Here is a 25,091-nt window from a genome sequence, read left to right on the forward strand (position 1 = left end):
ACTGGTGTTGAAATTAAAAGGAGGAAAACAATGGCCACAGATCGACATTGAGGAACAATAGTGAGATTCCTCCATCAACAAGCTCTGACAACAAAAACTGACAGTGAACTTCAGCCATCTGAGCGTTTACATGGCTCGCAGGCTTAGCCTCAGATGCCAAAGGAGAATCAAGGTCTTGTGAATTAGTCATGAAGGAAGAGAATGGAGGGTTTCAGGTCCAAAAAATACCCCTGAGGCTAATTATATCCCCCGCAGCAAGTTGGAACTGCTCCAGACCTTTGCTCTAATCTTCTACCTTAGGTTTGGGACCACTAGAACAAAGGGAATGGAGGTCGTCGTTTTTCCATAAAGGTCTTTGGCTATAAAAAAAAAAAAATAGGAAAAAAAACTTAACTACTCCAAGTTGTTCTATATTTGTATTGATATAAGGGATCTTGTTCATTTGTTTTTAACTTAAGAAAAAGTGTCACAAACTAGCATAGCATGCAAAGTGCATACTTCTGAAAAGGTCCAATTGGTTCCCCTAATGAAACCATATATAATCCAGTAGATCCTGATTTTCATTTGGATCTGCACCCAATTCCACATATCTCATAAATATCAGTCCTCTAAACATATAAAAATATGTTGAAAAAAGTCCTATCTCACGATGTTACCTCCACCAAAATCAATGGTTTCTTCCCTATCATTCCCAATCCCCCCACTAAATGAGTAGTTTTTGCAGTAGTCTGCTAACAAAAACCACAAACAAGCATAATCTCCATGGTGAAGGTAAATGTAGCGCAATTTATTGACTCATTCCTGTCACTTCAACAAATCAGTGTTCGTCTTGGATCTTTCTTTCACGCTCTTATTCTTTATCTTTGTCTTCTCTTTAAGTCACTCAACGATTTCTACGTAATGCAGAGGCATGGATTTCTTTGATGACTACATTTTCTTCATTTACTGTGTTAAAAGGATACACAATAAATTTGCAAAGTATTACAGAGAGACTTTGTGCGCCAATGTAATCTCTCTTGATTGAAGCTTAGAATTGCCTATCAGGTTTTTAGCAAAGATAAACACGGTAACAAAGTAGTCAATATGATTTCTTTCTTTTACACACATTTTTTTAGAAAAATAAATGCTGGCTGAAGTGTTGCCATCCTTGTGTAATAAATGCATGATTTCACAAAAACTGACCTTCAGTTTAATTTAAGACTCAAAATTTAGGGATTATTCATGTTTTGTTTTTTTACTTCAAGGACAAGCAAGGGTGTTTAGCATGGCTTAGTCTCAGATACATTTTTGACACGTTTTCTAAATTTACTCTCTTCTGCTCAAGCTCTGCTCGGCACAGGGTCATGAGGGTCACACACATACGGACTGTGATCAGGCAGAAGTTGGGAAACGCTTTCAGAGGTTAATCTTACTCAAAGCAAATAACAAGAGGTCATCAGGAGAAAATATTTCCCTTTACTGAAAACACGTGTGTGAAGCAAACGCAGTGTGAAGTGTTGTTTGAGCCCACAAGAGGAGTTTTTCTCTGTCCCCTTTATAAACGCTATTTCTCCTAGGGGATGACAGACTTTCCAGCACAGCATTGTGTTAGCTTCATATTTGACCCCATAATTTTTCAACCAATACCTCGTACCCTCCATTATTGTAATGAGTTGTACATGCAGTTGTTGCAGGGGGGTGAAACTTCAGAAACCCTCCACGAGATCTTTCAAAATGACAGGCAGTTCATAAATAGAGTGTGATGCTAGTTCTCAAACAAACGTTTTTGACGGATCATTGTGTGCAAGCTAGTTGTTTTCCTTTCCTGCATTGTTAATGTTTTGGACCTGTGCTTCAGCGACAATATTCATGTACTCAAAAGCCCAAGGGTATCTTTTGTTAATGTTGCTTCCAATTGCCAACGCTGAATAAGCCATTTCTGTGGATAAGTCTGAATTCATTGTTTTTCAAGGATCATGCTGCCATTCTTTTAATAATGGAAGTGAACTTTGAGGGCAGAGAAAAAAAAAAGAAAGAATCTCCTCAGGAATTAGAAGTTTTCATGCTGAGAACATGAGAGAAACTTTTCCACAGAGTCCATGACTGTGTATTTTATCAAAACCACAATCCGTGGCATTCACTCTGCTCTGAGAGCGTGTGAGCTCTTTCACTCCTAATTTAACCAGTGATGCTGTTCACAGCGAGTGGGAACTGCTGACTAATGATGGGTCTGTAATAAAAGACATAGTTTGCAAGTGTTGTCCTGAGTATGTAACAACAAATGCAGTTTGTTGGAGCTTCTTGGGGAAAAATATCCCAGTAAATCAATGACATGCAGTGTTTCAGAGAAGCTTCTGTAGAGCTGTGTGACAGCTCAGCACAGATAGAGGTAACTTTAATTAGTCGGCTACTTAATGAGTGGTGTTAGCTCTATTACCTTGCTTTTAATCACAGTACATAGCAGTAACTTTTGCATGAGTACTGTGTAGATGCATATATTTTTGTTTACCTTTTTCAATCATTTAAGATAATAGAAATTAGCTATATCCTTCTTCCTGAGTGTTGCTGTTGAAATTGTGTGTGCATACGTGGGTTGAGCCAGATTCTGGGCCACTAAAGCTAAATTTCGCACTATATTCCAATAACGAGTTCCGAAGGCCTCCAGTGGACGTAACCAATTTGTCTTTTACAAAAGTTAATTTCAGTCTAGCCATGCATCTCAGTCGAAGCACAGGGAGAGATAAGGTGTCCTAAATGGCATTGCTTCTCAGAGAAAACTAGACTGTAGCACTTATGTTGCACTGCCTTTTTTGCCATTTTGTCTGAAATGCGAGATGGAGTGATAACTACAACTATGATATCAGAGGGACTGTGAGCAGGTGTGTGATTATGGCAGACAGACTGCATGCAGGATGTTATTTCCCTCAGCATCTCAACAGAAGGAAGTGAAATAATGCAAATACATCTGTGCTCTGCAGTACAACAAACTGTGCACAGGTACCGAGCTGATTTAAATTCACGCCACATAGTAAACAGGTTTGCTTTAGCTGACTCTAATTGCTGTCAGAAGCAAATGATTGACATGAAGAAAAATCTAAAACATTAGCATTTACTCATCTGGCAGACACTTTTGTGCATAGTTATTCACAAGTGAGGAACAAAACTTAAACTCCAGCACAGTAGGAGACCTTGAAGTAAGTGCTAAGTGCTAAATGTATTCAACAAGAAAAATAAGGAGATCAGGTAAAGTGCATTGAAAGGGAATAATAAATGCGAGTTAGGCATTTAATCTATGAGAGGAGTGAGAAGAGGAGGCGCTCTCTTAAGAGATGAGTCTTTAGGAGGTTCTTGAAGAACTGCATAGTAACATTACACACCAATGACCATAGATAAGAACAGTCTGGACGGTGATTGCCTTGTCCTGGGAGGAACGCTGTGGCCAAGAAGAGTCAGTCCAAGATGCTTTTGTAACAGGGAGTGACATGTAGCCTTTTTCGATTTAAGTCTTGAAGTACTGTCAGATTCTGGACCATCTTTTAGGGTTTTACTGAAGGGAAGAACGCCAGAAGGGCATTGCAGTCAAGGTGAGAGATAACCATTGCCTGGACTAAGAGCTGGGTGGCATACTGATTCAGGTAAGGCCTAGTGCAAAGCTGAACGAACAGTATGACAGATGCAACTTGGGGTGAGCGATGAAGGGGCGACTTTAACATTGATATTGTGCTGGAGAACTTTATTGGCAAAGATAACCTCTTGTTTAATCTAAAAGAGGGCTAACAATTGGCAGATCAATAAAATAACATTTTTATTTTCAACCCATTATGATCCTCAATTTCAAATTTCTCGCATCCCATCCTCACACACACGTACACGCACACTGTAGATACATAGCACAACTCAGCTGGGTGGTGAGCAGCAATGTCAGCACCCTCCCAATCTGCGGTGAGCAGCTTTTCGGGCTGCACATGGCTGCGCTGTGACGGAGCAGTCGCGGCACATCTCTGACAGCTCTGGCATCCCCCCACACCTCATCTCATCTTCATCCCTCCTTCCCTCCATTTTATTTTGCACAGTTCATTTGGTCGATCATGACACCAACATGGCCAAAGATTACTGTTTCCTTACTGTAAGTCCTTGGAGTATTCTCTTGTTTGTCCCGATTCAATTACATTTCCTTATTTCCATTTTTCTTCTGACCCACAGTTTATTTTTTACCAGGTGTCAAAGCAAACCTTCCTGCAAATCAATCATTTGCAGCTTTTTTTTTGCGTGTACATTTTGTACAGGCTGTCATGCTATTTGTGATTACCAACTGCTATTCTGTTTAAGATTAAAATGATTCTGTGTGTTAATCTCTCTTTCATCTTCATTCGATAATTTCACTCATTCACTTCCCCTTGTCATGTGTGTGTATGTGCACACCCATGACTGAAGATCTTCTGGATTTCAAACAGGTGTACAATGACAGCACTTGAAACGGACCAGTGATTTGGGCTAGTGAGCCACGCATGTCTCCTGCATTCACCTGTGCTGGGTATTTCTCTCCTTTCCTTTAAGTATTCTTTTTTTTCTTGATCTATCTATCACAAACTCTGCAAGCTGTCGCAGTGGGGTGACAGGCAGCCCGTGCGAGTATTCCTCTGAAATAGACAGGCAAGTCAGGGAGCTCATTGCTGTTCAGGACACGTCCGCTGAAGCACAGCACTACAGCAGATACACATTGCTAGCCTTCCCCCTTCAGCATCCTTGTGAGGAGCCATCTCTCATTCATTTGCCTCCAAATAGCTTTTTCTCCCTTGCTCGTGCTCCTCGAAAGCTGGGGTGCTCGCAAGTTTTAATTTGCTGCTTTGGAGAGGGTCCCCCAAACATTGGTTTGACCTGAAAAACCTGGCAGGCACAGCGTTGGCAACACCAGTTGTTACCAGGCTGAAAAGAACAAATTTCATCATCTGCTTCTCGCAAACTGTAAATTCAAGTTTTATGTTTTTGGGGGAATTTTATGTGCTGTGTTTGTAAAATTAATACGTGAGGCAAAAGGCAGCTTTATGACCCTCTGGGTTTATTCAGGACCCTCTTAAGGGTGACAGGCTTACTGCCTTGCACTGTTGAGTTAATTACACATCAATATGCCTTGGTCTCATTTATGGATATCTTTGATTATCCTGTAAAAGCAAATGATCTCATTGAAGTCCAGGCTATCTGACATCAGTATCTTTTTTCTGGTTGATTTAGGTCTCCAAGATGGGGGTTTATTGTCAAATGAGTCAGATAGAGCTGAAGAAATACAGTACATAAATTAATCTTATATAACATTTATATCAGACTAGGTGATATGATAGACCTCTAACCTTAACCCTGATGCTAACCTATTAATTATGGAAACAATTAACTATTGTACAGTTTTCAGGTGACACCCAATGCCATACGTCTTTGATTAATACAGACATATATTAAAAACACAAACTCCTTTGTGACTGATCTGCAGTTAGTTAACCTTGATTTACATAAAACCTATAATCACTGAAATAAGGCTGAATGTCAGTGTCTGTGCAGATGCATGCCAACAGTGTATGTCTCTGCATGCACAGGAGAATGCAAATTTGCATAAGTGCTGAAAAGGATTACATTATTATCCCCAAGAAAAAAAAATGTAGTGAGTGGAGCAGGGTGTGCAGTGAGTCAGCCCTGTAATTAAAGAGGAGCGATCAATCTGTACCACTGACCACACTACTTATGCCAAGTCCATCGAATGGCTGCCGTAAAGAGCTAATTTAGAACCATTAGGGACTGCCGAGTTAGCAAACAGCCCAGTAATGATGATGGCTGATTCAAGTTCAAGGCTTGGCCTCTGTAAATCTGTCAGACCTGGCAGTCATAAGACAGGATCCGTGGAAGATCTCAGATGAAGAGAAAGAACCACATATCTATTGAAATTATTTATATTTTAATTTGTATTCATTTATGTTTTTTATCCCATGAGTCTTTAGTGGTGGTTACTTAACTAATTTAATCCTGTTTGTCCCTGGTGGGAGATAAGGCTTCAGTGATCTTGTAGAGAATCCGCTTGTGCCACATGCTGTGTCTCGCCCCTTGTTAGGTCCATCTCTCTTTAACTGTGTTGTTTTGGGATGACCTTGCTTCCTGTTCCCTCATAGAGTTCACCTTACTGTTTTCCCTGGGATTTGATCCTTGGCAAGCCTTGGCAATCAAATTCAGCAGATTTTTGTGAAAGAATCCATGATGGACGGCATCAATCTTTTTCATGTCACATGTTGTCACTCCCAAGCATTCTGAGCCACACAACAGCATTGGTTTTACATTGCTCTTTACGTTTACATTGCAGTTTTATTGGTGTCCTTTTTTGCTGCCTTGTCTTTGCTGACAAGACTTCCAAAATAGGAAGTCTCCTTGTTATAGCTGTGTGTCCACATTCATGGTGAGTAGTGACATTAATGGACATCACCTGAGGTTTGGAGGCATCAAAGTTCACATCTGCTTGGCGAACCCTTTCCCTTCAGATGAATATGCTTAGAGAAGTTCAGAATTCTGAAGAATTGACCAACAGATGGTTTTCCTCCTCATAATCTAGTCCATCTTTTAGTTGTGGCAATCCTCCCAAAAACATGCCACAGAAACAGGAGCAGAGTGCTAATTTGAGAGACAACAGATTCAGTCCACACTTTTACAAACTGTCTCCACACTGGCAACTACTGCACACAGTAAGACCTCAAACACAATGAAGGACAGAAAGACACAGACTGGTGGGAGGCAGGATGGAGGCAGCCAGGCATGTCCTTCTTCCCCTTGTCTGTTCACCATTCACCCACAGTGTTTTGCTGGCAGGCAGCCCTCCAGGGGAACATGACCTGAAAGTGTAGCAGTGCACTATTTGGTCTGCCTGTGACCTCCTCTCTCCTATGCAGCCCCACTATGTTCGAAATCATAAACTCCTCTTGCACCGTATGCTCTGACATCCCTCAGTGGAAAACTTAAGGCTGAATAATAGTAGACAACTGAGACAATTAAAGGTCAAACTGTAACTTATTGTAAGAGCCTGCTTGGTTATAATCACATATAGCTGTGTTGCCTTCTGACCCTGCAGCATGTGTTTACATTGCTATATGTAGAAAGGTGGAAAGGAGTATTTCCTTCAATAGCGCAAAAAGACTATGATCTCTCTTTCTCTCCGGATGTTTGAGCACTTTTAAGCAATAATATGAAATCACCTCACTTGGATGTGCAGTGAGTGAAACCTATCATTCCCATGCTGTCCAACACTTTTTTAATCTCCCCCTCTGCTAAAAAGCCTTTTTATGGATGCCTTATATTAAATGAATGTTTCAGTCATGTGTGCAAGGGAGCAGTGACAGCGGGCCAAGTACACTGGATCTTTGCAATCAACTGTCACAGGGCCACCACCAGGCATCATTTTTCCTTTTTTTTTTTTTCATTTTCTATAATGACGAATGCGAGAGCTTTCTCAAGAGGCCCATCTCATGATGTCTTTCACATGCTCCCTGTCTCATTTAGATGCCATGAAGTAACTCCAGTATAAGAATAATCGCATGCCATCTTCTTGACCTCGTTTCCAGTTGATGATGAAGGACCGGGAGGTGACCATGTTCGCACGTAGATCCGTTCTTACTTGCTAAGATAAGCACACATTGTTGTCTGATGTGCAAGTGCTGACCTGAGATCCCTCGCCTCTCCCACCCATCCGCATATTAATGAAGAGCAGATGAAAGGGAGCCAGCCAGACTGAAAACCATGTTTCAAATTCAAACACACAACAGGAAGCACTGAGTGGGAATTGCCTTTGGAATCATAGGGTTTCAGGTCAAGTTGGTCATTGGTCTAGTCAGAGTCCAGACTGTTCCCACACTGGTCTGATTCAGTTCTTACTCATTGCTAATGTGCAGCAGTGATGCTTATAGTGTCTGACAATTTGCACAAACAAACATTTTCCACATTTTAGTCAACAGTTTTATGTTATAAAGGCATGAGTCACAACCAAAAGACCAAAAACACCATCCCCATGCACCGATTAACCACAGCAAGACTGAGATGAGCTTGTGTTTGACAAAGAACTGGAGTGTGATGTTTCTTGCGATGATCGATGTCTATGTGCTGCTCCACTTGCTTTGTGTCATGCCACAAATACCGCATTTCTATTTGCATAATGGACAATTGAGCAACCAGTTACTTACAGAGATACAACGTAAGAGCATCCAGTGTAACTGTTTGCGGTCCAAAGACATGAATATATGTTGATTAAATGAAGAAATTGGTTGAAAAACTTTGGTTTGTTTTGATAGTTTGGCCTGTCTGACCTGCAGGAAATTGAGACAGCATTAAACAATAGAAGAAGAAAAAGAGGCAGAAGTGGCTGGCAGGATTGCTCGTAGTCTTTGCTTAATGATATGATGTTTGAACAATGAGGATGTTCATTTTGCTGGTAGTAATAATAATATTACAGTGGCAACCAGTTGATACATTAAACTGGCCTGTCTATAAACCAATCAATGTCAAGAATAGATAAATGTGGCCCCCACAAATGATGAAAGGTAGTATGTATGTTGTACAAAAGTCTTTTGTCCGCTCCTTAAATTTGATAAATCTAAAAACTAACCAGGTCAAGTGCAGACCATGTTACAAAGACATGAACATTGAATCAGCCCATGGTCAGATGTAAAAACGCTCTGAGAGCTCTTCAACTGATTGGGATTTGCTTCTCCTCATTTCATTACAATGTTCAATTTTTACAACAGACCTGCTAACAAAAAACAAAATGAGACTCATTCACTAGAAAAGATGCAACAATTTTAATTTGCAGCTTTATCAGTGTGAAATCTTTGCTTTGCATTAGCACTAACAGCACTATTTTACCATGAGGGGAGTGTTAACAGCACTTCTCAGGTAAAATAACAGTAACACTGTATGACATGTTTAATTTCATGTGAATCCCTTTAATCACATTCACCGCATATGTAATTTCAACACAGCCTGGATATAATGGACACTGCCACTAACAACAAAGAATATTGTAAAAAGTGATAATTACAAAATGCTTTTGTTTGATGATGTTAAAAATAGATGAATGGATAACCTTTTCTGAAGAGCAACATTATTCTATAGACACAACTCTCTGAAATCACATTCTCATTTATGTCTGCCATAAAACAGCCCTTTTATACTTATTGTCATTAAACATACAAACCAGTGTCTCAAATGAAATTGTTCTTTCTTTCCATTCATCTCGGTGCTGTCTGACAGCATAAATCTTACCCATAACAACCTTCCTTCCAATTATGATGCTTTTGCAGGGGAATATGGCAGCTGCCTGCAGCCTTTGATTTCATCTTGCCCCAGATCTGCATTGTAATCAGCACTCAGGTCAATCAATAATTCACTGCAGTTTCAGTTAGAAGGAACAAAAAAAACAGATTGTCTCATGGGCAAAACAGGAATAGGACTTTGATCAGTGCCATTTAGAGGCATAGCATTGTTGTATTGCTTATTTTGGAAGCATTTAAATATTTCTTTGTGCACTGTATGTATGTGGATGAATGGATGGATGGTTATTTAAATGTTAATACAGTTACTCTGTCTTTATTTATTTACTGCTAGTTTTCCATTAAGAACTTTAACCTGAACTAGTAACCAAAAACATGGCTTTCAATTTCTTTAGAAACTTCATTTGTGTACAATAAACTCAGCTTTGATCCCTTTCTGGTTTCATAAATTCACTCAATATATGGAAATTAACTGTATGATGAGATTTGGGTTCACTCAGTAAAATCCTTGCTGGTATCATATTTATAAAATATATAGTTGTCTCAAGTGGTTCAGTGTATATTTTCTGCATCACAGTGTTGTGGAAGTGCCACACATCTGATAAACAAAGCTGTTGAGATTTGTTTTCTTTTTTACTGACCAGAGTGCCCTCAGTCTGCACTCATCAACAAAACATGTTATATATAGATTAAAAACTCAATTACATACTTACTCTACTAATGGTCCAGATTTACAGAATTACTCAGTCCGGATTGATTTGCTGATACAATTCTTCCATTCATTATCATATGTTTATCATATCGCTAACGCCTCCCTCTCTGTGTGTCTGTATCAATAGTTCCCCCAGAGGACCCAGTCATCAGCGGAGGGCCAGTGGTGAGTCTAAGGGCTGGCGACCCGCTCAACCTGACGTGCCATGCTGACAATGCCAAGCCAGCAGCCTCAATCATTTGGATCCGCAATGGAGAGGTCCTCAATGGGGCCATGTACTCCAAGGTAAGCTTAGAGGTGTGTGTCATATCAGGGTTGTAGACCAGCTGGGGACAAGGATGGGGGGTGAAATGGTGGGCCGGGGGATGAGCCGTTCTTCTTTTGTGACAGGAAACCAAGTTGTGCTTTGCTGTAAATAACTATTGGTGGGTGTTTTGCTCCAGCATCCAGACTGCTTTTTGAAATGAAATCCCTTGAAAATCCAGTTTGTGTTCTTATTGCAAAGGTTGCTTTTTTCCCTTGAAAACAAATGAGCTCAAGCAGATTGTGAGATCATGGAACTAACTATCAGTGACTTTGCATTTGTCTCTGTTGTTTTGATCTCCTCCTTAAGTGTCTTCTGTCTCTCTCTCAATCTCCCCTGTGAATGACACGTCCTCACTCTAAATGCAAACATCTTCTTCCGTTCTAACTGGCTGCTGCAAGACCCTGTTGTTGGGTCCAGCTTCTCAGGTAACCTCAAGTACTCCTAATGACCCTACAAGCTAAATACCTGGGCAGTCAGTTAGGACTGGAGAAGCCTCTTGGATGAGAGGTGAAAGGTCTAAAAGAAACTCAACCAAGTCCAGTTGACCTGTTTTTAGCACTTGAATATAACATAACCTGGATGACTGAGAACCTCCACAGACATGCATCTTGGGTACATTCACACCTGTACCGAAAGGTGTCCACTTGGGATTGTATCGCCCGAAACGGGTGGTAATGCCAGGTCCAAACAGAGCTGATGATTCTCAATTACAGATCATGTTTCTACTTTTTATGCCAAATTACGCAATAGCCACTGTTTACACCACGTCTGTGTCAAAATCACCATACACACCACAGACTCTTGATTGACGTTAGCCCTCAAGGCTAATCATGCAATCAACACTGTCATGTTCTATTTCCATTTAAACAAAGGACGTAAATAGACGAGGCACTTTAGAGTACTAACACCTCCCTCGCTTTCCTTCACTCCCTGTGCTGCCTCATCCCATTATCGGCTTTTTACAAAGAGCAGATAAATGCCATTGATTGGACTGGGGTATGGCACCAGGCCGATTTGAATAAAGTGATTGCTTGAGGTGCCACTTACTAATGGTGGGCGGAGAGTGCGCTTCCTGCCTTCACTTCCTCTCATAGCGACAGCAGATGTGAGGACATTCTGTGCTGGTATAGATGATGGATGCTCACATGCCTGCACTGAGCACAAGTATGTCCCTCTTCCCTCTTCCCTCTATCGCCGACCATTAAAAAGCAATGGGTTCGATTAAAAGAAGATGACTCTTTTTTTGGGTCCGCAGAGCAGGCAGGAGGGGGACATTTTGTAAGCATAATCATCTGCTCTGACGATCTTCTTATATCCTGCACATGAAGGGGACTAATGTGAGCAGATGTGGTGGGGGATTCACAGAAATGGCTTTCCTGATGGTGTTGTATCTAATGATATCACTGACCCAAAGATAATTTCCCACCAAGGCCTCCAAAAACTTCATCTTCCTGACCTCTTAGAAAACTATTTACTGGACCAGTGGTTAAAGAGAAAGAGTATGATTAAACCTATCACTTAGTAATAATGTGTGTTAGGTTTGCTGTATCAGAGAGTCACTGAGTTGATGCATTGCTGATCATTAGTGAGGGCAGCTTTAAAACACAAAACAAAAACAGAACTCTCAGTGTATCATGGAGGTAGCATCGCAAATAATAAAAAGGCAGAAGGTTGTCACATTAGGCGAATGGTTAAAAAAAATCAAGACTATAGCAGTGAAGGCACAGGACATTTTCTGAATAATGTTCTCTCTCTCCCCCAAATACTCAAATCCCATCTGCCACCAGTGGAGTTTCTCAGTGGCAAACAGCAAAGCACAGTTTGTAACATGCAGCCTCCAGGTCTGAGCTGTGGTTCGGGGGTGTGCTCACTTGCTATATGATGTGTTTGCACTGGAATGGTACAACAAATCCTTTCAAAAGAAGCATGATGCATACCTGAAAGTAATTCTCCACAGTGTGCAACATGTTTTTTCAAAAAGCTCCAGTGGGAAGCAGAGAGGTGAACTGGAGACCAGGGATTTATTTTAGTGTTGAGAGGTTTCAGAAAGAAAAAAGCCCAAACTGAAAAATATCTGTAAATATAAAATATTATTCTGTATACTCTTAACTTTGCAGTAAAATCATGTAGCTGTTTAACACAAGGGGAAATGGCTTAAGTTCCCATATGTTAGAGTTTAAAAAAAGATTATATGTATATACATATATACATTACAAATTACAAATAAATTCACTAATTAGTTAATTAATCCACTTTAAAGGATCTCAAAAGACTTTTGCATGTTGATTTACTTACATTTGTTCTTTTTAACCACAGTGACTATAGTAAAGATTATATTTTTCACCTATTCATAAATGTATAGTACAATGATGAATCATTTAACTGCCCAAGTAAATGAGCCCTTGCATGGTGAATTTTAATAATATATAAATTCTGAGCTTTTGCTTAGATAAATCTGGTACAAAAACTACAATAGCATCCATGAGTAGAAAAATAAGCTTTGACTTCTGCAAATAAGTCTGACTTTAATATTTGATTAAACATCCTTTGTATATGACACATTGAAATAACACGAAGGTACATGATACAAAAATATCATTATGAGTGTAATTAACTGAAATGATATAAACCAGAGTTCAGTTAGGAGGATGCCACCATGAGATCCACTAGACAGACGAAGTTAGCATGTGGTTGTGCAGTATAGTTAACCGATTGTAAATCTGAGAATAAATCCTGTCGTATACTATCTTTGTAAAGACCTCACGGTGGTGTGCAGAGAGAGCACACAAGCCGACATCAGCCAGGTTCAATTATTAAGAGCTGATATGACGAACTGTCGACAACATTTGCCATTTTAACCAGCGACAGTGACACTCAGCAACGGCTAAAAATGATAAGCTCCAGCTCAACGTTTTCGACACTGACTTGCTAATGATGATTAGCGTCAGAGCTTATGAACCTTTCCAACCTCACTGTCTGAACTAGTGAGTCACTCACTTTTATGGCACACAGTGAAAAATACAGCACTGTCGACTATGAACTGTAACATCCCTGTTGTGGTAAAAAGGTTGACTCTAACTGGAGTTCATGATCAATATGAAAATATGCAATGTCTGCAAAGAAACATCTGTCTTGCATTTTGCTAAATAGACATCAGAAAAAGCTTTCAAATGAAACAGTTATGTGACACAGGTTGAATGCAGCTGAAATTCACATTTAACACAGTCCTGGTTTAGTACTAACAATTAATTACCTTGGCTAGCAGCACAGCAAGTTTTATTTAGTAGATAATCTGTTTTGTTCTGCTGGCTTTTTAATTAGAACTAAATCCGGTTTTGTAAGAGCCACCCGTTGGTCTTCTACTGAGGTCACCCACTTCTTATGCAAAGGGTTTTCTTGGCAGTTGTATCGTGAGGAAGAATACAATCTATCTCAAAATTAGAGCCAAACTGACTTCATGGGTACCACTGCTACCCATGATAACAGCAGAGGTTTTTTTTTAAACAACTAAAATTGTAGTTTTGTATATCAGTCTGCAAAAAGAGAGCCGACAGCATCTGCTAATGTTTGCTGACACATTAATCAGATTAGTAAAATGAGGGGTGCCACTTTGCTGTGTTACTTTTACCCTCCAGAGGTCAGCAATCATATAATGCATCTTTAAATATACATGAAAAGAACCAACCCTTTCCATCTCAATCTTGTTACTTTTGTCATTTCTCTCCTAGTATGGTTAAAACTATTCTTCGCATGGCCTCCAGGCAGTGATATGAAAATTTATCAGTTTGTAATGTGGCATGGTGTTGAATTCAATGCAGCAGCCAGCTAACCCCCTTTTCTAAGATTAATGACTTCAGACAGGTCCAGAGCGACGAGGGAAACAATCCTGACTGTGTCAGAAAGGATATTACATTGACATATCCTGTGCCTGACAGCTAATGCGTTCTGCTTTAGAAGTGGCTCATGCACAGCTATGAATTTCATCACAAGGTTTCTTACTTACAAATGGACTCCATCTATAATTTCTTTTTACTGCAAAATCCTAACTAATGACACGTTAATTATATTTTTCAGAATGTGCATGTATGCTTAAGAAAAAAGGAAAGGCACATACTTAGATTATAGTTGTATTTAATAGAAACTCTTGCATTACAGCAGAGAAATGAGGAGATAATTACTACTGGTTGACAAAATGAGAATGAGCTAATGATTAATGGGTAGCGTTTGAGATTGGAGAACTTTGAGAGAACATGCACTTTCAGTCCTGACATCTAAACTTACCTTAAAGCCTTTCAAGTGCTTTTGTTTCAAATTTAAACCTATAGCATTACATTTAGAAATGAATTGGCTTGTAGACTAAAATGTTGAATATAGACCTTGAGATGGAACATGAAGATTTGTTTGTGCGATAAAACTCCACGAAAAGAAAATGTCTTTGGAGCAAACTATACATCTGTGAGGCTAATCTACAGGTGGTAGTGCATGAAAGCAACTCCACAGTGAGTTCAAAATGGTCAACATTCTGTTTTGTATGTTAAGAGAATGTTTGATGTCCTTGACTATAACAGGTTCTTCTGTCTTCAGAAGACACACAGCAATAATGGGCCTCCCTTTAAAAGATGGCAGGGAAATGCATCTTGCCTTTGTGGTTGACCACACTGTGCCCCGTTGCCCACGCAATTTGTTCTAGTCAGTGACTTTGTTCTGTCCCGCACTGGTTAACATAGACTCCCAGAGCCCTCCCCTGAGCGTTCGAGGGAGAGCAAGAGCTACTGAGCGCTACCAACCGATTCCAGATGGCTTCCACAATGTAGGGCTCAGAGGATGAGCACTGAAAAGAAGATTGATTTCCTTTGTAGAGTATGACAAGCCATGCACTAGAGCGCAGCTCTCCAGACACAAAAAAGAGGCTAAAAAAATATATTTTTTTCTACTTTTTCTTTCTTTTTTCACATCAATTGGCTTTGCAATCAGGTTTGGCTGCTCTGAGGGTTTGCGTCTGGATCCAAGCGGACAAAATGTGTGTATACATGAATTTGTTGCTCTTTTTTCCAGCTTTGCTGTTTTTACAGTTTTAGACTTTCGCCATCAAAGCTAATCTTGTGAACAGTTTCTTCCATCTCTTCTGTTAAGAATCCCAACTTCGAATTTTACAATGTATAAATCTGTTTATTGATGATGGAATCCATGGTTCCAGCCAACCATACTTAAATAATTCACACAACTGCCTACACTGCTACTTTGAACTTCACTCAGCCCTTTTCTTCACTCTTTGCAGACCTTGCTGCGGGATGGGAGAAGAGAAAGCACTGTGAGCACGCTCTACCTTTCACCCTCCAACATCGAGACAGGTCAGCAGATCATCTGTAAGGCCTCCAACAAGGCAGTCCCCAATGGCAAGGAGACCAGTGTCACAATTGACATCCAGCGTAAGCAAACCACTTCTTTCTCTGTCTTTATGGTTTTCAATGTCTCTCTCTTGCCGGGAGGTTGTTTTTTAAGTTCCTTTGTTAATGATTTCTGAGTGTGTCTCTGTATGACATGCATTACTCATAAATATGTGGTATTTCTCAAACATAGAGGCGTGAAACTGTCAGACAGGCATGGATGACAAACACTCTAAACATAGGATTCATTTTAGGCTCTGATGGATATTTAAAATTGGTTTCCATTTTACTTTCATACCATGTAGGTGGGTGGATGGATTGGTGATGCATTACTTTTTTGTTCTTTATAATGAAATATCAGAGATGTCCATCTAGAATGAATGGGACCGTCTTTTTTTGGTCCAGCTACCTGCCTGATGTGGAAGTACGCACACTGTCTCCACCTCTTTTATGTCCTCGCTCATGCCATCAATCTTTTTGATGAGAGCATGCACAATTCCCCTCTAATATAGACAAAGTAAGCCCAGCGTGTAAAACACATTCAGCCTCGATTGTCAGGAATCTTTTTTCGATCAAGAAGCATTCACAGTAAGGGAAGGGCTTTGAACAAAGGGATTTTGCATCACTCACAGCCCCTTCAACACCATTAAGTATGACTAATAAAGCAGAAAATGCTATTTAGAGAGCCATTATGACTGACGGCCCCATTCTTTTCATTATGTACACCACAAGAGGCGAGAATGGCAAGAGCGGGCACGGCATGAACGGGCCAACTCAGGCGCGGGAGTAAAAATGATTAACAGTTGTTAGTGTCTGCAACCCTTGCAGTTTGTCCTCGTCTTTTTTTGTCAAGCAGTCAGAGAGGGAAGTGTGCCCACATGTAAACTGATTTGTCACCATGTATAATGATGTGTCTCTGATAAACGCTCGCCATCATAGCGTCACCCTTTTCTTCTGAGTGTATGATATAACCCGAAGAAATGACTGCAGCAGATTTTTAATTAGCATTCCAAAATGTGCTCTTTACACAATTAAACCTCCTGAAAACATTTTTTCGCTGTGCAAGATCAAACTGAGCGACAGCAGTGACCAGTTGTCGAGATTCAGATTGTCTCCCACAAGGCTTAGCCTCTTGTTTCTCTGCCTCCACTCCCGCTCCCCTACCCCCCTAGCAGACTTGACAGGTAAAGTCTTCAGCACAGTTCAGCAGAGCCTCCGGAGTTTCTCTTCCAAATTAAGCTGCTCCTGAAATGAAACACCCTGTAATTGAACTTTGATCCATTTGTGCTGCATATCAATTTGCTTATTTTCAGTGCTGTCTAATTTGATTTAATGTTTCTTGGCTTGTCAACAACATTTGAAACATGCAGTTTTTACACATTTAAAACATATAAGCCCTTTTTGCAGCTGTACAACATATCTACTGTCCCCTGCAAAGACAGATGTTGACTCAGTTTCTCATGATTATTCACATGCATGTGTATTTTCGCTTATAAACTTCGGTGAAGTGGTAAAATCCCATATTATTGTGACAAAGGATTAATGTGAAGTAGAACCTAAACCACTTAGATGTGAATGCACCACATGTTACAAAGAAGGTGACGAGAGAGTGGCACCCAGTCTTTCTGGAACAATAAACACAACTGTTGAATAAATAAATGATGGAGCACTTGCACAGGGAATGGTAGCAGCTGACATTTGACCTCCATCCTCCAAGAGTGCAGCCAACAACGGTGAATGTTGAAATGACCTGAAGACCAGACTGAACCAAATCAGACAATTTTCACCAGGGAACTATCGACACATGCCCGTGAAAATTTCAATACTTGTGAGTGAGTGAGTGACTTTGGAAAGTAACATGATGCATCAGTCTAGCTTCCGGTTGTCTGTAACACTGTGATTAGCAACCTACAGGAAACGCTAAGAAAAAGAGTTCTCCACCTAAATTGGTGTCATTCAATTCAGGGAACTCAGACACCCACAATAAAGTGTTGATTGTTTGAGCTCCTGCACTTTGCTGGAAAAAGCGAAAAAACATTCTTACCAGTCACATGTAATTGGGATTGGTGAGAATGGGTTTTATAGTGCAGTGGTGCTGCTGTCACGTTCTAACTGAAAGGGTCTTCACTGTGCCAACTACAAGTTTCAAGCGTTTTTACCAGTATCTCGTAACCACCTGAATCTGAGCTTTATGACGTGGTCATGCTATAGTTCCTGACTTCATGAGTTGTCAATGACCACTTAAATACGCAGTGCACATTTGGAGACTATTTTTTTATAAATGCATCAGGCTTTGTCTGCCTGTTCTGATGTATTCACTGCTCAGGATTTGCAAAGGATCCAGAGCGTGAATTTGGAACATAGGCAGCTACAGTGAGCGCTGAGTAGTCTGGACACAGCAACGACCAACAGACAGACTCCAAGGTACAGAGGGAGACAGATGACAGTATGTGTTCCTCAAACTTAGTACCAATCAAATATACTGATAATGCAATACAACAGCCGGAAATTATAGAATTATCCTTTTGTGCCTTGCAATCCCCCAGTTTTCATGGAAGGCTTGATTTGAATACTATTTTTCATTCCAATTATTAATCAAATGACATCAATTTGTCAAAAAAATCAATTTGTTTCTCAGTTCATAACTCAAAGAGGGAGGTGTTGATTTATTTGTTACATTAATGGTGATCGTTCAACAAATAATCAATGATGAATACAGATGGATAATTAGAAAAGAGGCGAGACAGAGGGGAATGAATCACACAAGAAACAGAGACCTCACTCTACAACTTTCTCAGTAAGACTTTCTTCGAGAAGGTGAAAGCCATCATCCAGCCTATCAATGCAATGGCTCCCTCAGGCGCTCCTTGTCAGTTTGTGAAATAAATGTAACACTTGACCATCTCTTCTTTACAACTGTGGTGGGTGTTCTCACTATTCTACAGCGAGAGCCAGTCACGTGTCAGGATCTAACAGCACCGGCTCATAATTTTTGGCAGTATTCAATGCTTCCAGAAAAAATAGAAAATAAAGCTAGCAGCAGCAAGGATGTACAATATGTTCAGCATACACTTGATCTCATCAAACACTCCTAATTTATACAGTACTTTCTAAATCAACTTCTTCTAAGAGATAAACATGAACTTAATGACATTCATGCTCACACATCCATCAAAATGAAGATGTTGCCATATGACAGGCAACATTTAAAGCTTACAAGGGTAAGTGATGTTGCAGTTTGGTCATAATTCATAAGATAAATAAACCGCTTTTGTCAAAGCAGCTGGGAAGATGCCATGTTGCATACTAACGATATGTTGTGTTGCTGTGCACACGTGTTCAGTGACTGTCCAAGGTTGTGTATGACAAAGCGTTGCCTTCTTCCATGAATTTGCATTTTTAATCTATTTATAATTGGTGCTGATGAAAAACTACTTCAAAAGATTATAATCCTAAACATTAACAGGTTTCTTCAGTCACTGTTTAGGTGAATGGTTTTTTCTGTCATAATGTCTTCTCAACTATAAAATACTTTGCAAATATTGCATTTACATATCCCATACATATGCTGGCTACACTTAATTTCTGATTTAGTAGGGGACATTTACAGAAAGAATAATATACATCTGTATTATTTGAAACATGAAATACCTTGAACAAATACTTTGACAAGAACAGTCATAACTGGTTGCCATTTTTAGAGCAAATAATACATTCTGTTTCTTGTCCCTTTTCATGTTGTGTTCTCATGAGTTCTGAAATGTCCGTCTGCCTAATAACAAAGATGGAGGGATTAATATCTGGTGAACAGTTGCTGTTTGTCTAAGTGGGACCCTGGAAGCTGGACTGCCCTCTAAACCTAGCACTGTCCCTGAGAGATCTGATTGAATCGTGTTATAATTCACTCACTGAAATGCCACTTTACTCTTTGGATAGAAATTGTGCCCAATGAATGAATACATTTTAAGATGGAGAGTACAACTTGCCTTGCTTTAACCTTAGTGATTATTTTTGAAGCATACAGTCTTGTTAAAGCAACTCAAATGTTGACAGTGTTACCAGGTTCAATTTCAAGTGTCATTTTATTTCTCTTTCCTATTTAGCCATTGGAAATTATGCGTTGACAGCTATTGAATAGAGGGTTAATACCTTGCAAATATTTCCCAGGCACCGTGTGAAAGCTGTATTGAGCGCAGAGAGATGAAATTGATATTGATGCTCTCATCAGACACCCAGTAAGATAGCAAATAAGCAGATTTCCTCAAATGCCTGTGTATTCCCTAAAAATTTGGATTTTGTATAAATGCTGGCAATGGCTATTTTATTTCTCTTTGTGTGCAAGACCCGATATTAAGAATTAAAAGTTTCATTTATTTCCTTGCCCTGAGTTATCTAATTGACCGTATTAGTGAGATAATATTAATAGCAACAAAAGTAATTAAAATCTTCTCCGTCTGTATGCCCTTTCTCAACATTTTGTATTCCAGTCGCTTCTGAGCTGAGGTGCCCTTTTTCTCGCCGCTCCATCCTTACAGCAATCCAAATGAGAGTAATCTAAAGACAACCCAGCACGCTGCTCTACAGCTTAAACCCACCTAAAATCCAATGCATTTCACAACACCATTTTCTTTTTATCATCGCTTTAATGCTCGTGATTTACATCCACCTCAGCATTTTCACTCCCACAGAAGTTCATACAGCATTATCTGACCAAGGGTTAGACAAATTAGCATCCAAATACATTATGTACTGGTGATGTTGCCAGAATGAAAGGAGTTTATAGCCATCAGAGGTGATTCAGAACCCGGGATAGACTGCTGACTTCAGTTGTCCATACCAGTCCATTAGCTGGCTGTAATTATTTGATAGCAGAGGGGTGGCTACTCCCTGATGTTTTTTTGTCCAGCAGTTTGACTTAACTCGCATTACACCCTTTGGACTTTAATCACTAGACTTTCCTAACTACACCGCCCCCCCCCAGCATAAAACCACTGCAGTGAAATATGGTTCTGATGCTGCAGTTCCATGTCCAGCTGCATATCTGCAGAGCATTGCCCCAGATGCGAAAACACGCCTTTCAAACACGTGATGGGAAATTAATTCGCTGGGGACGAACGAAGCCAAGCTTTCCCTGTGTGTTTGCATTGCAAACAAGCTGAGCCATGTGGGGGGGGAAACGAATGCCATTTGTTGAGACTAATTAATAAAGAACATGCAGATGTGCAATTGGGGAGGATTTGTTTTTGGTAGCTGGCTCTGCTTCATGCTCTCCCTGCTTAATCAAGCAGATAATGGCAAATTCAACAGAGACAGAATTTGAAAGTGAGAGGGAAAGAGACGGCTTTAATGACGCTGCGATGCAGAGTAATCTTGTGATCTCATATGTTAAGACATGATTTCTGAATATCACACTTCCAATGCACCGAAGATCTGTCTGATGTTCTAAACTAAGCTTTGACGACTATCTTGCGATTGCATCTGTTGCAAAACTGTGATGCTCACAAACGTATCCAGACCCTCGCAGATGTACTACACCAAGCGCGTAGCACTGTGCTTCAAAATTTCATCTGCTTCAAGATTAGCAGAGCATCTGCCTCTATTAGATTGAGTGAATTCTTATAAATAGCTCATGATCAATATGTCGAACCACAGGTTGTCAGTCTGTTCGCCCCTGAAGTATTCCACTCTACTAGCCATGTGACAGTTTGCCCATATTGCTGAGGCCACAAGCCACAAGCTGATGGCCCACAAACAGCTTCCCCATCCTACATAGGGAGCCGTCACTCCTGGAGTTTGAGTTTGGTCCTACTGGAGAACAGCTGTCTACAGTGACCCGGAGAGATTGGAAATTGAGCTTTAAGAAAGGGAAAAAACAATTTGTGTTGGCGCTGTCTCCCGGAAACAGAGAGAAGTTGGAAGATTGTTCCAAAAACACCATCTGCTCTCTTCTTTGAACTAACCGATCAAAAGCTGTCGGCCAAATATAACACAACCCATCCCCCAACCCATTCATCCTGTTGTTTTCACCCAGGCACCGATCAGTCTTACTATCCCCTTTCCCTCCATCCATCCATCCATCCTTCCATCCTTCCCTCCCCCTCTCTCTCCCCCTTGCTACTACTCTCTTGACGAAACTGAGGAATTAACAGACTTGCATATTGATGTGCCATCGCATGATGCCTCAAATGCACTCGCTCAGCAACTCATGCATTTATACATCACAGTCGCAAATGGACTTCTTTATTAAGTAGATGTCTGTCATATCTGGAAGGTCAAAGGTCAGAGAAGTGACAGTCCCAGGCCTCACAACCCGAGGCCGTCGCTGGCAGACGTTTGACAGTTGTTGCTCCCGTGGCTGTCCTTGCTTGCAGCTCTTCGGGGAGATAGAGCAATCCAACACATCGCTCTCAAGACTTAGAAGTAGATGTAAAGTCTTCATGACACCACCTCTTGCTGAGAGGAGCTCTGGTCTTTAAGGGAGGGTCAGTTTTTACGTCTCAATCGTTTAAAAGAACTTTAATTAGTCGCCAGATTGACAGTTATGGGAATTTGTGTCGCTGGAAGTCTCTTGGCAGCAAGACCAGAGGACAGAAAAGGGGTTGGCATGATGGAAAAGTACAGTGTTGGAATGCCTTTAGTGAAAAAGGCCCGTGAATTATATGACTGTGGCTAATAACACATGACACTACCTCCAGATCTCCCTCACTCTTCTTTTTATGACTACCTCTTTTTGCAACCTCCACCACTGCCACATCTGTCATTTTGCCCCTGAGGTTCCCTCTGCCCACAATTTGGTCCACACAATTAACCGCTTGCAATGCTAAGAAACACCTACTGGGCAGCTAACACTGCTGCTCAAGGCAGAAGAACATTTGCTGCTTTTTTATTATGACACTCACCCACTTGGCCTTTCGTACGCACACATAACCCAACTTACAAATGCAAACACACAGACACACAAACAGTTGGCTGCTCGGTATCTGGAGAGACTCGCTGGCTCACTGCGGCCTTCAGTCTTCCAGGATTCACAATGTTGTTGTTTTCTTTCCTGGCCTGGGGAGAACTGGCACAGGTAGAGCTCACGGATTTGAAGGTGGTAGAGTGGTTGGTGGGGTTTCGGGGGGGGGGGGGGGGGGGGGGCTTGGGCAACTGTCCTGGGGGGAAATGAGTCTGCTGATGGGGGATGTGGTGTGTGTAGGCAGCAATACGGCACCTGGAATCCCGCACCCCAGTCCCTCCACCCTCAACCCCAGTCTCTGGGGCTCCATGGCAGCTGAGCCAGCCCAGAGCATCTGCACAGCTACAGGGTAAAAGGCAGTTTTCCTACACTTCGTACCCCCCCACCCCCACCCCCCTTCTCCACAGAATCCCTCTCCATAACTATACAGTGTCATTTGGCTTCACTACAGCGCTGTTTGTGTGCCTCTTGAATTCTGTGTGGATTTCTGTGCCCACTACTGCTCTTCACATCCGCATCCAAACACTGTCCCTGGTTAGTAGACTCGTATTACTGAACACAAAGCACATAGACTTAACACACCTTTGAAACAGATGGCAGCGCCGGCATCAAAACACAGAACCAGCTTTTTCCCCCCTGTGACAAGTCTCACAATCCATGATGGCTTCCCAGTATGTCAGGTAGTACAAATCTCTGTCGAAGTGGCTTCTCAGAAACCCTGCTAAGCTTGTGGCATGTAACTGCATTTCATAAAGCAGGAGTCAGGTTTCGTTGTTTTTCGTTTTTTCACTGTTATATCTTACTTTTTTTCCCACACTCATAGGTTAGTGTCTGTCTGTTTGTGTGTCTGTCATATCTCAAGAACTAGTTCTCTAATTGACTTCACACTTGGCATGTGAATTATTAAAGGCCCAAGGAAGTGCAGTGTCAAATTTGGGGTTATAGACATAGGATACGTCAATTTCTGCAACCATCACTACTGCACTAGTGTGTTGATATGACAGAAGACACTAATGTTAATGGATAAGGAAGCGAAAATGCAAAGAAATATGGACTCCCATGAATTATATCAAAATTATTTGATTTCCTTTACAGTTACCTAGTAATGCAAATGTGTATGAATTGTTCACTCCGTCCACCTGAAGCTGCATTAACATAAAGCTCTGGTTATATTTAGTGATGCATTTGATGATATACTCCGTCTCCTCAGAAACCCTGACAAATAGCTTCAACTACTTAAAATTCACTCTCTGAGTGTGTTGGGTAAAGAGCTGTTTGTTTCACATGGGACAGGATTGATATGGAAATAAACATGTATCTTCAAAAAGAATCCCACCTTTGTCAATTAGGATAAATTAAGTTGTTTATTACATTTGCATAATCTGAATATTTGTTATTCTAAGAACTGCTTTAATTGTGCTGTATAGCACAGGATGTTCGTTGTTTTTAATTGTGGTGAATTGCACTATGGACTAGTCGCTGTTTGCAAATTGCCATTTAGTGAAACTCATTATCAAGTCAAGTTCCCCTTTGATTTGCTCCTTAATAACATTTCTAATGAATATATGAAAATAAAAATAGCACCTTCTCTCCCACACCTGTGAAATACACAACAGCATTATTCCACAATGGGGCTTCAAACTTCAAAACTGCTGAAGTGCTGCTGCAGTGGTATTTTAGATACTCTGAATCACTTAGTGGTTTTTAGTGGAGCAGTTTTGCCTGCAATACTGTTTCTGTTGTACTGATATAGAAAAGGTTGCAAATTGTGTTTGGGTCATAAGGAAAATGTATGTTTGGGAAATGTAAGTAATAATAAAAGAACAACAGAGTTTATTTTGCATGTGTGCTTTCTTTTGAGTTTGACTGTTTTTTGAAGCTCCTTACAATTTGTCTATTTTGCCTCCTTGACAAAATGTGATATACTTTCTATATTCTCTCCGAGCCTTTTCCAGTCACTGAAAATGTCAACAACATAGTGTTTGTCTCAGACTTACAGTTCACTACAGAATGTTTGAGGAGGCTGCCAGTTCCATAATTGGTTGTCTTTGTGTCTCTGTTTTTTTTTTTTTTTCAGATCTCCCACTTGTCAATCTCTCGGTGGAGCCTCAGCCTGTTCTGGAGGGCCATCTTGTGAAATTCCACTGCTCTGCAAAGGCCAACCCTCCTGTCACACTCTACAGGTGAGAGCAGAAAAACAAGTGTTTCTGGAGCAAACACAAATGCGCAAAACATGAAAGATCCTGCAATGTCGAAAAGAAAGACAGTGTTGCAGCTAACTTTGAACAAGGTCCTCATCTCTGATCAGTGTCTGATGGTTAATACATTTTCACATTAACTAAAATCTTTACACTTCATTACTGATGGCATTAATCATTGCCAGACACCTTGTTATGATGCCATCACACAGCTATATCTGTCCACACTTTGAAATGACGAGAGGGAGGGGGAAAAC

At 40.6% G+C, this 25,091-nt stretch overlaps 1 protein-coding gene across 8 annotated transcripts in view; it reads left to right on the forward strand.

The window, feature by feature from the left end:
- The window catches only part of kirrel3b (kirre like nephrin family adhesion molecule 3b), a 159,516-nt gene that overhangs the window by 102,921 nt on the left and 31,504 nt on the right, over positions 1–25,091 (forward strand). For all 8 annotated transcript variants that reach the window (XM_069534407.1, XM_069534408.1, XM_069534410.1 and 5 more), the window contains exons 4-6: positions 10,112–10,269; positions 15,570–15,720; positions 24,714–24,819. In XM_069534407.1, coding sequence (XP_069390508.1) covers positions 10,112–10,269; positions 15,570–15,720; positions 24,714–24,819 — 415 coding nt within the window. The remainder of the gene's footprint in view (positions 1–10,111; positions 10,270–15,569; positions 15,721–24,713; positions 24,820–25,091) is intronic.

The sequence above is a fragment of the Paralichthys olivaceus genome, chromosome 11, assembly GCF_024713975.1.
Source record: "Paralichthys olivaceus isolate ysfri-2021 chromosome 11, ASM2471397v2, whole genome shotgun sequence".
NCBI lineage: Eukaryota > Metazoa > Chordata > Actinopteri > Pleuronectiformes > Paralichthyidae > Paralichthys > Paralichthys olivaceus.